Source organism: Acanthaster planci, linkage group LG11 (genome assembly GCF_054643075.1).
Source record: "Acanthaster planci isolate LZ-2023a linkage group LG11, COTS_SCS, whole genome shotgun sequence".
Classification (NCBI taxonomy): domain Eukaryota; kingdom Metazoa; phylum Echinodermata; class Asteroidea; order Valvatida; family Acanthasteridae; genus Acanthaster; species Acanthaster planci.
This window is the reverse complement of record NC_141787.1, coordinates 14,912,883-14,929,084: the sequence shown is the minus strand read 5'-3', so window position 1 is coordinate 14,929,084 and position 16,202 is coordinate 14,912,883. Positions and strand designations below refer to the sequence as shown.

Below are 16,202 nucleotides of genomic sequence, written 5' to 3'. Positions count from 1 at the left end.
GTCCAAAGGAGCCTCTGGTGCTAATAAAATGGCGCCCTCTCTTGGTCCAGCTCTTGGCCCAGAGGGCCCATAGGATCTTTGGTTTGATCCAGTCCGGTGACTCTGTCATACAAGCGTACACGCGCATACCACTGATTACAAACTCGGATGAACACCCACATTAACTTCCGATTCATATGGTTACTCCATGCGTAGAGATCATGGATGGATTACTCATCAATTTGCAGTGGACGCGCGCAGTGCTAGTGTGTCTCTCTTATCAACCGGATACACCATCTTTACCAGTAAATGCATGTTATGGAGGGTTAAGCCCCAAATTTACCCAAACCCCCCAAGGGTGTATGTACAATCATCATAATTATTGAAATTTGAGGATTGAGGACTACATGTATTGGTTAATAGCCACATCTTCACGCTCCGGGAACGCATGCCTTTCTCCATGAGCCTGCCAGAAAACTGCTAGACAATATCCTATGAACTTTATTTAGTTTTGGCTAAGGGCATAATTATTGCCTATTCGGCAGGTCAATTTTGAGATAGCTGTAGATGTTCAGTTTACAGATGCCAAAAATTAAATCGCGACGGTTCTCTTTTACAAGGTTGAAGAAACCACGTGCTCGGCTCGCTTGTTGAGTGCGACTTTGCCCCTCACTTGAGGGCGCTCCTCTTCTGAGATCCGCACCCTGACGTATGTAAATGGTTACACATGGCGTGAGGCACATAGGGCCAGTCTTTAAAACACGGTCGTTGAGAAATCTCCACACGAGTGTTGACACGGTGAGAAATCTCTGGAAAAGAGCCCGGAAAATCACCAACGAAGTTAACAGCAAACATTGGAGCCAGGGTGTGATGCCAAAAGGCTCAAGTTATAGACATAAGTCTTGTTTTCCCTTAGTCTGAAAGGAAGAAGTTTGTTGTGTTTACACATATTGTAAACTGAGAAAAAGATTCCACACCGCGAGAAAATAAGACTAGGCTCAATAGGTCGAGGCTGCAGACCTAGCCTAAGTGCAAGAAACAAAGTGCCTTTAAACCACAAGCGAGGAGGCAAACGATAAACACGAACTGCACCCAGTATCAGACTCACGGACGGATAACCAAATAATGGCAGGAGTCACGCATATTGAACAGGTATGTCTGAGGATCAGGCATTACCAGGAGTGACTATTATATTCACATTATGATTATACTATGGATGGTTTTACTGTATTTTGTCAGGTTTTTTGGGGGAAATTAGTCCATCAACATCATATCATGGAGGTAGGGAAATCACCATAGGCCTATGCAGTTCCATATCTGGCTGCTAATGTGATGACTTGACTGTGTTGTGTGTGGTTGGTTAATCTTTGCAATCTGTCAATCTTACTAAATGATTAGGCGATACTATATTTCTGCCATCAACCAGTTGTCTTGTCTTTCTAATTTGAGGTTATGGAAGATGGTCGAAAAAAGAAATGCAAAGGAGGTAATGATGGCGGACAGCACATACATGTATGCACCCCCCCCGCAAAATTTTTCGTGCTCATTTTTCTGACACAAGCTATGTGCAGTGCAGGTGTATACGTGGTCCAATCTATTTAGAAAAGTAAGAGAGAGACAATAGATTTTGCCCACTTGTAACCATCGCCAGTAGTATCAACTGAAAGTTTGCCGCATTCCCCGGGGCAGTTTGTATGTTTTCTCATGCTGTCTAACGTTGGGCTCGGTCAGTTTGAGATTCAGAGCTTTTCAAGGTGGAGGTAGCAAGTAAACTAGATAGGTTTGCATTAGCACCATAGATGTATTTCTTGCGAGTATGTAGGGTTCTGACAGGACTGGGGGTGCTCAACGTTTCGGACAGTATGCTCTGTCCATCATCTGCAGTCTTCTGACAGAGGACGGAGCATACTACCCAAAACGTTGAGTACCACCGATTCATTTCAGAACCCCACATACTCAAAAACAAGATTCATGATGCTACCACAAACCTGTCTAGTTTACTCGGTCAGTTTGGCAAAAATTCTGATTGCGATAATCTCTCGATGTTCTGCAGCTGAAACTGGACTTGGAAGAGGTCAACAAGTTGATTCACCTCGCCGACCGCCAGCGCGTCAAGGGGGTCCTGTCCATTGAAAAGGGTCGCCTGGAGGCAGAGATTGCACAGAAAGAGAAGGCGTCATCGATGGGCGGCGGGGGGGAAACGGCAAGGGCAACTCCGGCTGGGCAGAAGCAGAAACAGCTCGCGACGACAACTATCAAGACATACGGTGAGCACGATGTAAATATGACTCCTGGCAAAATCATACAATCAGATGGCCACTTTCAAAAGAAAGTCGGTATGGTATTGGAGAAGGCGCTGATTCAGAGCCCACTCCTATCTGTATCCGTGTTCCTCTTTGTAACTGCTTTGAAAAGATTGAAAGTTGAGGCTTTGGTTGCATTGTGATCTGAAGAAACAACTCTCATGGGATGTACATCTGAATGATACTAGATGAAATATGGCAAAGTTGTGATAAGTGTTTTCCCGTAAGTATTTAAAGGGGATGGGGTATTTCAAATGATTGTGCTGAATTTCTACAATTCTCCATTCGGTACTGTACGGAGAAAATTATAATGAGGAGCCACTGGCTCCTAGAAAAGAAAAGTTAGGCACCAGACCTGTCGATTTTTGTACATACTGTACACATATTTGCAAACTACACAAGTTAGGCCTACGAATATCTGACAAATTCCCCGAAAAATTATTCTGTCAATTATCTGCAGGACAGACAGGCTTCGGATTTTGTGCTTGTGGAATAAATAAAAAATGGCGACCAATTATATGAAAAAAAAGATGAAAGAAAAGACAAGGCATGTTTGTTCACTTATGTTTGAGCATTTCGTACCTGGGACCGGACTGGACCAAGGGAAGCTTTGGTTTCAAACTTCAAGTACATTTGGGACTGAAACAAGTTCATTGCACTGGAATCGTCGCATGCATAAACTGCTAGTGCATTTAGATGAATTGAATACGCGAAACAGCTCAGCTCCCCAGCTCCCCATACACCCTGTACAGTGTGTGACCACAAACCAGTCGACTCTGGTACCTAGTACCTGTACCTGCGTGTATGCAACTACATGTAAGTTACATTGTAGTTAACGTGGGCTCATGCTGTGTACATAGTACATGTAAGACGGAGAAAAAAACGCGTGGTCATCTTGAGAGACATCGCTTGGTGCACGTAGAAGAAAACTGGGCAGTGATTGTTCGTGAAATATGACTGACAAGGTGGGCGGCTAATGACACAAATCATGGTCGCGATTAGCGATAAGAATCAAACATTTGGTCGCAAATGCGACTGTTTTGGTCGCAACCTACAGCGCTGCCTCCAAGTCACTTTTTTTTCATACGCGACTCTCTCTTGTTTTGTTTTTCTGTCCCTCCAACAGGCTGGGACCAGTCGGACAAGTTTGTGAAAATCTACGTCACTCTGAATGGCGTGCATTCCATCCCAGCCGAGAACGTGTCGGTGGAGTACGGAGAAAAGTGAGTGTGTGCCCCTAAAGATGGAAAGAGTTCCACGCCTGGCCTCCACAGTTTTTAGTTTTTAGAAACACAAACAAGTTTGTAAGGGGAGAGCAGGCTTTTATTCGGGGGGGGGATCTTTGCAAAGAGATGGGGGATTGGCAAGAGTTGCCATCTCTGACCTCCTGTTGAATTTCGTTCAAACATCGGGGATGTTAAGAGAAGATTTCCCATACCCTGGTCATGCCAGGAGCGTGCGGCAGGGGTTGATAGTGTATCAAGGTCATGCGCCTAGATTTGCACCCATGTCAGTGCCTGTCATGCACATGTTGTGTTCACGTTCTGATTCACAGCGTGCAAAACATTACTGTTCCCTCTTTGGTAGATGTCATCACATGTGATTTTCTAATGCACGTGTTGGTGAACCGGAAATGTTCTATTTGGAGGTAGTTGGCAGGGGCTAACGAGCCTGTCTGATTATAGCCTGCAGTTGCCCAGTGCACAGCCACTTGAGGATGACTCACTGCACTTTCATCTTCACCTTTGGCAAAACCAGCTTGGCATTGAGCGCGAGAAAGGATTATTTTGAGGGGACAATAACGTCTTAGCTCATTGGTTTTTTTAAAATCAGTTTTTTAATAGTCATCACTTGATAATTAAAGGTACTATTTACCAATGATGTTTTTGTTCAAATCGTCACTTGTCTCAGAGGGAGCAGCCATAATTGTCTCACTACGCACTTTCTGCGTTCCTTGCTCTGTTTAATTTAGCTCCTTCAAGTTAGTAGCCAACAATCTACGAGATGCCAATCATCAGCTTGCCATCAATGGCCTCCTCAGAGCCATCCTTCCCAAAGAGAGCCACTTCAAGGTAATGGTTTCCTCCGAGCCATTGGCCATTTGCATGACTGAAGAGGGCGCTGTGTAAATACTGGGGGGGGCAGTTGAAATCTTTGTTTCAACTCCATCTTGAACGGTAGACCTTATTTTTTCTCGTTTTTGCAAATTCACAATAAATTTGGCATGCTACAGAGAATGTTGTAGCCGGAACGACGTCTGTAAGACGCCAGGTAGCCTATTTTGGGCGCCATAAGTGTGATTTGAAGCTTTGCATGGTGAGATGATATGGTCGGAGAAAGTTTTCAGGTACAACGACGTATCTCTTCTTAGAAGGGGAAGTGGTTCTGAAGAGAACTGCTTCAAGTAGCAATATGCTGATCGTCTTCAGGAGAAGACAAACAGAGGACACCATGTTTGGAAACGCAAAGTTTGAAAAGCATACATCTTCATCAAATTTTTTGTTGGAGTTCTTGGGAATTTGAAAACTGAATGCCCAAATACCGAAGAAAACGCTGGCTTTGTGTGCTTACTTGGCGACCCCTCACCAGAGGTCATCAAGACAAGAAAGAGTGTTGAGTTATTGGCTGACGAAGGACTTGATAGCCAAAATCAGGGCAGTGTTTGGAGTCAAGAAACGACCTCGGACTGAAAGCTCACCGTCCACGACATCCGTTTCGTTTTCAGATCAAGACGGATGACGTTGTGATTTTCCTGAAGAAGAGAGACCAGGGCAACAGCTGGAAATACCTGACACAGGTGGAGCAGAGGCTGAAGGACAAGGACAGGTGAGACAGGGGATCACAAATGATAACCCTTCCAGACCTTGAACGTGTGGATCATTCCACTGGGGAGACCACTTTCGCCATGCTCCAGATCATGAACCGAGCAAAAATTTTGCGCACCCTGGACCGAGTGGAGGGTTCGTTTGCAGAGATGTGAAAATTTGATATCAGTGAGGCGTTGTTGGAACCTCCCGAGTGGATCGAGCTAAGAGAAACTTTCTGAACCCCCCCCACTTGGTCTCTTTTTTTTTTCATTCAGTACACCCGAGATGGACAAGGACGCGGACCCCAGCTCAGGCATCATGGACTTGATGAAGAAGATGTACGACGAAGGAGACGACGAGATGAAGCGGACCATTGCCAAGGCCTGGACTGAGTCGAGGGACAAGCAAGGGGCTGGGATGATGTAACCCCCCTGGGACGAGGGGGGAGGGGAGCCAAGTGGGGGGTAGGGGGAGCTGTATCCAGAGCAACTCTGCAGGGAATCTTGCTTAGCCAATCTATCCGCCAAGCTGAAACGATCAGGGTACCAGTGGCAGGCAGTATACACACTGTGACATGTTGGCTGGTAACCTTCCTTTGCTAATCTTTAGCAGATTGTTCCTGCCCAGCGGCTTCATGAGGTTGGTCCCGAGTCTGTTTCTAAAAGACTCGGTGGTTGTGAAGAGCATTCCAAAGTCTACGCAGATTGCCTGCAGGGCTGGGTAGTCACTCTTCCTTTCAATTCTGTCCTGTTGGTTTCTTGAAGACTTTTGTGAGGCATTTTCAGAGTTACGTATAATGTTGGCATGTTTCTTTTTTTACTCATGACCCTGTAAATAAGCGATGGAGGGCGCAACAATGAAGTATTTTTGAAACGGTTTTGGACGTAAACTTTGCGAGATATGTATGCAACCATACGTATGAAGCCAAACCACGGTGGTTGTGTTTATATTGCACATGCCCAATGTGTATTAGACTCACGTTGCAGCTGTTCATCGTTATATCAACAGTAAAAACACCATCAATTTGTGTGAATTGCGGTAGCCAAGTGGTTACAGCATTATGGTTTGTGATGCCTGGGGTGTGGGTTCGAATCATGGGTCAGAATTGTGGGCAGGGAGGTTTTTTTTAAAGGAAAATAAAGCCCAAATGTTATTGGAGCCTAATTTCACACGTGAAGTTTTTATGGTTGGTTGAGCATCTAGATGTCATGCGTTGTGCATGGTTGTGAACTGTGGTTTGGCTGCATATATGTGATTGCATATATAGCTCAACTTTGCCTTTCTTTGGCCAGAGGTAATGAAGAATGTCGAATGAGAATTGAAAGATGTGAACATCACAAGTCGGCTTGAAAACCTGATGGGCCTGGATACAGTACTGCCACTCTTACTGTGCAGATGGACTGGATTGGTCGTTGGCCATGCTTGTAGACTTCACATCGCATTTTAGAGATTTGACTGACCATATCCGCTTATGTGAAGACAAGGTAAAATCCTCACAAAATTGTCGTGTTGCCAAGCATAATTTTACATCTCCGTGTTTTGTTATTCCGTGAAAAAAAATGGAAACCTGGAATGCTTATATCTTCTTTTTAAAAGTGTGACGAAAAATTGTATCTCAGTTTTGGTGAGGTAAGTCAACATTAATTTTTTTCACCCTTCACACAACACTATCACAGTCTGAGTGATCATGGAATGTGAAAAAATGTAGATCTTTTGTAAGTTAATTAGCGAAAGACTTCTGTGTTTGTATTATTAAACGGATGCTGTGGAGACAGGTCAGTGGTGACTGCCCTCTATCAAGTCCGTCTCACGTTCTTGTGCAGAGCAACAAGTGATGCACCGACTATTTGGGAAAAATCCTGTACTTTTGATTATAGGATTATTTGAAATGCACGATGATCAACAGGCACACCTAAGCTGTATACAAATGGCTTTTTAACCAAATTTTAGTTAAATAATTAGGATACCTCCATGATTACTTTTGTAGGGCCCCTCCGAAAGCTGAGAGAAAGTTTTAGGAAATTCCCCCCCCCACAAAAAAAAATAGTCTTTCCCCGTATGTTTGCCTCATGCACTTTTCCTGTGCTCTTGTGGCTAGCACATGCTCACTTTTAGCCTGTACAGTTGGTCAGCTGGGCAGTGACCCAGTTGCCATGGTCACTTCCTTCTGATTGGCTAAGGCACCCAGCAGGAAATGGAACTTCACCCTCTTTGTTCACCTTGGCGGTCTCAAGCATTCCTTGATGAGCAGCCAGTGATTAAAGACGTTGTCCAGTTTTGCAACAATTACTGATGTTTGCATAACTTTGCTCATTTTCAGGTATGTTCATTTCCTTTCACTATACATGTATCTCATATTTTAGACTTAGTTGTATTTACGTAATTGTAGGATTGATACTGTTTTGTCTTTCTTGAACCCAGTGATTTCAGTTAAAATTTGGCTTAAAAGAAAGCAAAGCAACTAGAGAAATGTTTAACTTTGATTTGTGTTTTCTGAAACTTCCCAAATGATAGTTTCACGGGAAACAGGAAAAACAAGGATTTGGGTTCCAGTTTTGGAAAGTTTGAGGAAGTTTATTTAAGTTTCCAGTAGGAGATGCCAGATGTTGATTGAGTTTATATAACCTTAGAAAAGTGACAGGTTTTGGAGTGCCACTTGCCAGATTATTACGTTGATAAGAGCGATTTCTCATACTTAGAGGTATTTCTTTACGTGCATAGAGGATGTGGACGAATGTGTAATTTAGTACTTTTCCACTTGTTCATAACTTTTGAAAGTGTTGAATTGAGTGTCCGCTCTCGTCACTTTCTGGAGAAACTCAGTAGAGTTGGACCATGCATTTTATATTGCAAGTATATGTACAGTGTCTGTGGCTATCCTACATTGGACAGGAAATGGTCCAAGCAGAGATGAGTCACGCATTCCTGGAACCAAGCCCTAACTCATTAGTATTCGGGCGAGGGTAGGGGAGACAGGATGTGCCCATGTGGTTCACTGGGTAGTGACCACAGGCACTGATTGAGATAACAGGTCGTTTATCTTCGACCATGTGCTTATATGGCAGCAGCTGCAAGTGCCAAACCATGTGAAAACTAGTAGGGCCAAGAACACACATTTTTCTTGTGCATATTTAATAGGATTGACTTCACTCTTATTTTGGTTCACTTACTTGCGCAACTCAGCCCGGTGAAAAGACACAGTATAGTTTAAGGATCTAAATGAGTATTTGACAATTGTGCTCTTGCCATACTTCTATGCATGTATGAAAATTTTGTGTATTATGTTTCTTTCGTCCATTAGTTAGAGTTTCATTTCTTTGGGATTGAATGTACTATTTAGACCTTCTGAATGGTTATAAGTTTGAGCGATAATTTGTTAGTGCGAAAGAAGGTGTTGATTACATGATGAAAGATTCCTTGATGAGCAGCCAGTGATTAAAGACGTTGTCCAGTTTTGCAACAATTACTGATGTTTGCATAACTTTGCTCATTTTCAGATTACCTTTCCACCAACCCCTCGGGGCTGGCTTACATTTGGCGACCTTGCCAGGACAGGTGCGTCTGTTTGTTATGCAACTCTGACAAGCTAGACGACATGCGCCTGTCCTGTGACTAGAACCTGTGATGCAGCGGAGAGGGCAGCACCACGAATGACATAGCGGACCCGATCTCCCAGCAACCAGTGCCCCCCCCTGTAAGAGAGAGATGGCATCCCTGGATGAGGTGGACGCCGATGTTCATGTGCGGCTGCAGTCAGCAACCAGGGATGTCCTGCTGGCTGTATATGCAGAACTCGGCCTGGAGGAGGGAGATGGGAAGACCAACTCAGCCCTTCTCCGACGAGTGAGGAAGCACCTCAGCAGTGATGACGTAGAGAGCCAGGAGGATGAGGGCCTTGCAGTACTTGAAAAAGTACTGTCAGTGCTGAAGGGGGCCCCATCAGGCACACCGCAGGAGGAGGAGGCAGCTGTATCAAGCCAGACGTGTGCCCCTTCATCCACAGAGGTAGCAGCTGGCCCGGTGTTCCGGAGGGAGTTTAAAATCTTTGGGCAAATTGGTGACGCGGGGCAGAAGGACAAAATAACCTTTTTGTCCCTAATGCATCAGATTGAGGCGGGGTTGGCGAGAAAATACAAGGAGAGAGAGGTGGTAGAGGCCGTCATCAGGGCCATTAACCCAGCGTCACGCCTGAGAAGTTACCTTGAGGGAAAATCTTCGCTCAACCTAGCTGACTTGCGTCGCATCCTAAGGTCACACTACGGGGAGAGGGATGCTACCGAGCTTTACTACCAGCTGTCGAGGGCCCGGCAAGATGTCAAGGAAAGTCCCCAGGAGTTCCTGATCCGAGCCATGGATTTGCAACAGAAGGTCCGGTTCGTCTCTAAGGAATTGACTGCAGGCCCAAAGTATGAGGCGGAACAGGTGAGGGCGATGTTCCTTCACTCACTCCAGACAGGATTCCGCAGTGAGGGGGTACGGACCGACATGCGCCCGTATCTCCAGGACCAGAACATCACTGACGAGGAGCTACTAGAGAAGCTGAATATAGCAGCCAGTCATGAGGCAGAGCTTCAGCAGAAGATGAACGGGTCACGACCCGTTACAGTCAGCAGCGTCTCTCAGAACACACCTGAACCAGCACCCACCAAGACCCCCAAGCCTAACCCTCTAGTTGAAGACGTGAAGGAGCTGAAGCAGCAGGTTGCTGCCTTGGTCACAGCTCTGCAAGCAGGCGGCAACCAGTCCGCCAATGCAGCGAGCAGCAGAGCGACCCGCCCCCGGGGCCCTCCCAGGAAGTGGGGCTGCCAGGGATGCCAGACACAAGGTGTTGGTGACCAGTGTCGACACTGCTTCAAGTGTGGATCACCTGACCACTACATGCGGAACTGCAGCAACCAGTCGGGAAACGGCCAAGGGTTACCGCCGAGGGGCGAGCAGTAACCACCCCAGTGACAAAGTCCCAGCATAGAGAAACCACAATGGAGGAGCAGAGGACAGGAGTAACAGCCCAAGTATGTGCACACCTCACCCCGAGACAACACAAGAAAGTGAGTCGTCTAGTCGGGAACAGATGCATGGTGCACTGCTACATTGATGGGCAGCGGACAGAGGCACTTTGGGACACAGGGTCCCAGATCTCTCTTCTTCCCCGTTCGTGGTTTCGACAACATTTCGCACACGTCCCCTTACGACCCCTTCATCAGTTGCTGGGCGAGACCCCATTGGATGTGAGAGCTGCAAATTCAACCCCCATCCCATTTGACGGTTGGATCGAAGCTGGGTTCTCGCTGAGTGAGGAGGGAAATCAGACAACCCAAAAGCTGCAAGTACCCATGCTTGTAACCCCAGATGTGTGTGAACCCATCATCGGGTACAACGTCATTGAACAGTTCACGAAAGCGCATGAAGGCGACACCAGGGGCATCCTACGCTCGGGGTTTCCCAGGATGAAGTCTGCAGCCATCAAGGCCCTGGTTAGTCTCCTTCATGATGATAGTCCTGATAGCCTGTGCCAAGTCAGAGTGGGAAAGAAAGGTGTAATGATTCCAAAGGGAACAACGAGAGCAGTGGCTTGCCGGGTTATGACAGGACCCGTCAGCGAAGACATCCCAGTGCTATTCGAGCCCAACATCAGTACGCCATGGCCAGAGGAAGCAGATGTAGGAGAGTGCTGTGTAACAATACAGGCTGGTTCTTGTTCACACATTCGTGTGCCAGTGACTAATCACTCTGGACACGACGTCTTCATCAGAGGCCGAACTATCCTTGGCGATCTGCAACAGGTCAGGTCACTTCTTCCCTGCTTTGACGAACGTACCCCGACTCATGAAGCCTCCCAAAACTCACAGGTGCGGGTTAATAAAGTGACTGTTCCACAGCACCAAAAGCCATCAGAGTGGACTCCGCCAGTAGACCTCAGTCATCTGTCTGAAGAGCAGAGACAAGCAGCAGAAGAAATGCTGAAGGAAGAGGCTGGGGCCTTTGCCAAAGATGACAGTGACATGGGGTGTATCACTAACCTCAAGATGAACATCCAACTCAAAGATGACAAACCCGTCCAGAAGACCTATCTTTCGGTACCCCGCCCCCTCTACAAAGAGGTGAAAGAGTACCTCCAAGATCTCATAAACAGGGGGTGGATCGCCAAGTCTACCTCTCCGTATTCTTCTCCCATAGTCTGTGTTAGAAAAAAGGACGGCAGTCTTCGTCTCTGTATTGACTACCGGGAGCTGAACAACAAGACAATTCCGGACCGGCAACCCATTCCGAGGATCCAAGACGTCCTTGATGGTTTAGGCGGGAACTCTTGGTTCTCCACCCTTGACCAGGGTAAAGCCTACCATCAGGGATTCATGGCAGAAAACAGCAGACCCATGACAGCCTTTGTGACCCCATGGGGATTGTACGAGTGGCTGAGAATACCCTTTGGCCTCACGAACGCCCCAGCGGTGTTTCAACGGTGTATGGAGACGTGCCTCGAGGGTCTGACAGGGGAAATAGCCGTCATTTACCTGGATGACATACTGGTGTATGGTACGTCCTTTGAAGACCACTTGGAAAACATCCGCAAGGTACTCCATCGCTTACAACAACATGGAATCAAACTGAAGCCCAGTAAGTGCCGCCTGTTTCAGCGGGAGGTCCGATACCTTGGCCGTGTTGTCTCTGCAGAAGGACACAAGATGGACCCTGCTGACATCAGCGCCGTCCAAGCCTTGAAGGGCAAGGTACCAGGAACTGTAGGAGAGCTGAGGAAATTACTTGGTTTCCTTGGTTATTACAGACGGTATATACAGGATTTCTCCCGGGTAGCCAAACCCCTGTATGACCTTCTCACTGTCAGCCCACGCAACCGAGAGAAACCCCAACACCATACCACTCAACGAGGCAAGGTGAAGCCCGCCAAACAAGGTGCAGGACAGGTCCCCTCTAAGCAACCAATCACCTGGACAAGCGAACACCAGCAAATTCTGAACTCCATTCTTGACCGGCTGACCAATCCACCTGTGATGGCATACCCTGACTTCTCCCTCCCCTTTGTCCTTCATACAGATGCGTCCAATGAGGGGTTGGGAGCTATCCTCTATCAGCGGCAACAGGGAAAGCTCAGAACCATCGGTTATGGGTCGCGAACTCTCACTCCGGCAGAGAAGAACTACAACTTACACTCGGGCAAGTTAGAATTCCTGGCCATGAAGTGGGCGATATGCGAGAAATTCCGTGACTACCTATACTACGCAAAGTCGTTCACGGTCTACACTGATAACAACCCGCTCACCTATGTCCTCACCTCTGCCCGGTTGAACGCCACGGGATATCGTTGGGTGGCGGAGTTGTCAGACTTCAACTTCGACATAAAGTATAAGCCAGGAAAATCCAATATCGATGCTGACACCCTCTCACGATTACCCCTCGACTTCGAGAAGTACATGGCCGATTGCACCCTGGAGACAACCCCAATGGCAATTGATGCCACTATCAAGGCTGTTAAAGCGCAGCAGTCAGGACTCTCATGGATAGCAGCAATCACCTCCTCAATCCCCCCCAACAGTGAGGGAATCCAAGATGTAACAGATCAGGAGATGGCTGCTGACCAGCGAGCAGACCCTGGGATAGGACCGGTACTGGAGTATGTCAGCCGCAACCGACGACCCAAGAAGCATGAGAGAAGCAGAAATCCAGAGACGAAAGCTCTTCTCCATGAGTGGGAGAAATTACATCTCAAACAGGGAAGACTCTACCGGCAGCGAGGGTCCCAGCGACAACTTGTTCTCCCCCAGAAACACAGACGGCGGGTGTACCGGGAACTACATAACGAAATGGGCCACCTGGGAGCAGACAGAGTGCTCAGCCTTGCCCGAGATCGGTTCTACTGGCCCCATATGCAGAAAGACATCGAACACTACGTCACTCAAGAGTGCCCCTGCCTGAAACAGCGACGACCCAACAAGCCAACGCGTGCCCCTATGCAGAGCATCACTACCACAGAGCCATTTGAGTTAGTGTCCATCGACTTCTTGCACTTGGAGCGCAGTAGAGGTGGATACGAGTATATTTTGGTCGTAGTGGATCATTTCACCCGATTTTCCCAGGCCTATGCCACAACCAACAAGTCTGGCAGAACAGCTGCGGAGAAGATTTTCAACGACTTCGCCCTGAAGTTCGGGTTCCCTCGAAGGTTGCACCATGACCAGGGCCGGGAGTTCGAGAACCAGCTGTTCCACCGACTTCAGCAGCTGTGTGGTATTGAACAATCACGTACAACTCCCTATCATCCGCAGGGAAATGGACAGGTTGAGAGATTCAACAGAACCCTACTGTCCATGTTGCGAACTCTACCTGAAGAACAGAAATCAAACTGGAAGGCATCACTTGATAAAGTCGTACATGCATACAATTGCACCCGCAACGAGGCTACGGGGTATTCACCCTTCTATCTTTTGTATGGTAGACCACCCCGCCTTCCGACAGATATCTCCTTCAACCTTCCAGCAAGTACAGAAGGCTCAGCTACCAACCATGCTGACTATGTTGCAAAATGGAAGGCCCAGATGGAGCAAGCATACGCCCTAGCCTCCAGACATAGCTCCAAGACAGCGCTCCGCAACCGGAAACTGTACAACAAAAAGCTACATGGCGTCAGCCTACAGCCTGGAGACCGAGTGCTGGTAAGAAACCTGAACGAGACCGGTGGTCCAGGAAAGCTGAGAGCCTACTGGGAGGAGAAAATACACACTGTCATCAGGCAGATGCAGGACGACATGCCTGTGTATGAGGTCAAACCTGAGAATGGACTGGGGCGGACACGGGTTCTTCATCGAAACCTTCTCCTCTCCTGTGACCACCTCCCTGCATCAGAAACACACGGGGAACAACCTACAGCTCAATCAAAGAAGCAACGACGCTCAAAACGACTAACTCACCAATCGCCCAGCCCAACTCAAGACGGCAGCAGTTCCGATGAAGAGGTCTATCTTCAGATGCCACATCAACTGCAGGAGCAGTTCACCCCAGAAGAGGACATCATTACTGATCGGCACCAGACATTGGGGCATGAAAACCCTACAACATCCATCCAACCTTCATCAGCAGAGCCCCAACAGGAGCTGGAGATGCAGGCCCTTCCAGACCTGGAACTCAACGTGGTGCCTGAACAACAGCCGGGTGTGGCAGCTCTCCCAGAACCCCCTGTAGATGAAGCCCCACCTGAAGGAAGCGATGTATCCACAGCAGAGACTGAAGCCAGGTACCCAAGCCGGAACAGACAGCCACCGGATGCACTCACCTATGATCAACTTGGTGTCCCTCGTCAACACGTTTCTGCAGTACTGCCAGTGCTCGCGTCGGAACCCCCTGCGAAAACCCCAGAACAGGTTTTCGGTGAATATGCCCTGCCCCCACACCATGTCCCCGCCCCCATTCCGCCTGAGGTTCCCAACCAGCAGATGGGTTCTGCTCAAGCCCCTTACCCCTACAGAATGCCCGATGGGAATGGTTCATTTCCACAGCCATATCCTTCCATGTATGCAGTGCCACCCATGGGATACTACCCTGCACTACCGCAGTATCCTCTCCAGCAGTATGTACAGGGATCGCATCCAGTGACGTCTCTACCGTACTTCAACCCACCTGGAGTGTACTGAACTGAACAATAGTAGAACAGTAGTAATTGTGACCTATTTGAATGATGCTTGTCTCCTCAGGACAAAAATGCAAAGTCTTGCAGGGAAGTGCGACTTTCTTTTTTTAACTTGATCTTCTCGATCAGATTTTTGGAATTTAAATTGGCTGATCACCTTGAATGATTCCAGTTATCGCACTATGCCCGTAAACTTATGGAGAGATGTTTTGGCTCATAGTTGGAGAGATTCTCCATAGTTCGCACTTCCGACTCCACATAAGTCCTATAAGGTGATGAGCACTCATTTGTTTTTTTTTTGTACATACGTTTCTGTTACGGATTGTTTTGTAATGTTGAGGACAACATTTAATTTTTCGGGGGAGTATGTAGGGCCCCTCCGAAAGCTGAGAGAAAGTTTTAGGAAATTCCCCCCCCCACAAAAAAAAATAGTCTTTCCCCGTATGTTTGCCTCATGCACTTTTCCTGTGCTCTTGTGGCTAGCACATGCTCACTTTTAGCCTGTACAGTTGGTCAGCTGGGCAGTGACCCAGTTGCCATGGTCACTTCCTTCTGATTGGCTAAGGCACCCAGCAGGAAATGGAACTTCACCCTCTTTGTTCACCTTGGCGGTCTCAAGCATTCCTTGATGAGCAGCCAGTGATTAAAGACGTTGTCCAGTTTTGCAACAATTACTGATGTTTGCATAACTTTGCTCATTTTCAGGTATGTTCATTTCCTTTCACTATACATGTATCTCATATTTTAGACTTAGTTGTATTTACGTAATTGTAGGATTGATACTGTTTTGTCTTTCTTGAACCCAGTGATTTCAGTTAAAATTTGGCTTAAAAGAAAGCAAAGCAACTAGAGAAATGTTTAACTTTGATTTGTGTTTTCTGAAACTTCCCAAATGATAGTTTCACGGGAAACAGGAAAAACAAGGATTTGGGTTCCAGTTTTGGAAAGTTTGAGGAAGTTTATTTAAGTTTCCAGTAGGAGATGCCAGATGTTGATTGAGTTTATATAACCTTAGAAAAGTGACAGGTTTTGGAGTGCCACTTGCCAGATTATTACGTTGATAAGAGCGATTTCTCATACTTAGAGGTATTTCTTTACGTGCATAGAGGATGTGGACGAATGTGTAATTTAGTACTTTTCCACTTGTTCATAACTTTTGAAAGTGTTGAATTGAGTGTCCGCTCTCGTCACTTTCTGGAGAAACTCAGTAGAGTTGGACCATGCATTTTATATTGCAAGTATATGTACAGTGTCTGTGGCTATCCTACATTGGACAGGAAATGGTCCAAGCAGAGATGAGTCACGCATTCCTGGAACCAAGCCCTAACTCATTAGTATTCGGGCGAGGGTAGGGGAGACAGGATGTGCCCATGTGGTTCACTGGGTAGTGACCACAGGCACTGATTGAGATAACAGGTCGTTTATCTTCGACCATGTGCTTATATGGCAGCAGCTGCAAGTGCCAAACCATGT

At 47.1% G+C, this 16,202-nt stretch overlaps 1 protein-coding gene across 1 annotated transcript; it reads left to right on the top strand.

The window, feature by feature from the left end:
- The first annotated feature begins 724 nt into the window (after positions 1-724).
- On the top strand, positions 725-6,868 carry LOC110976414 (calcyclin-binding protein-like). Its single transcript, XM_022229662.2, has 6 exons — positions 725-1,131; positions 2,033-2,246; positions 3,409-3,505; positions 4,255-4,354; positions 5,008-5,108; positions 5,365-6,868. Exons 1-6 carry the CDS (start codon positions 1,105-1,107, stop codon positions 5,513-5,515), a joined length of 690 nt encoding a protein of 229 aa, XP_022085354.2. The 5' UTR covers positions 725-1,104; the 3' UTR covers positions 5,516-6,868.
- Positions 6,869-16,202: the final 9,334 nt, after the last annotated feature.

Bases quoted from the DNA above. Each gene is read 5' to 3' on its own strand.
- LOC110976414 (XM_022229662.2), top strand. From the start codon at position 1,105: ATGGCAGGAGTCACGCATATTGAACAG. The intron at 3,506-4,254 runs GTGAGTGTGTGC...TGTTTAATTTAG, and splicing joins TCGGTGGAGTACGGAGAAAA to CTCCTTCAAGTTAGTAGCCA. The intron at 5,109-5,364 runs GTGAGACAGGGG...TTTTTCATTCAG, and splicing joins AGGCTGAAGGACAAGGACAG to TACACCCGAGATGGACAAGG.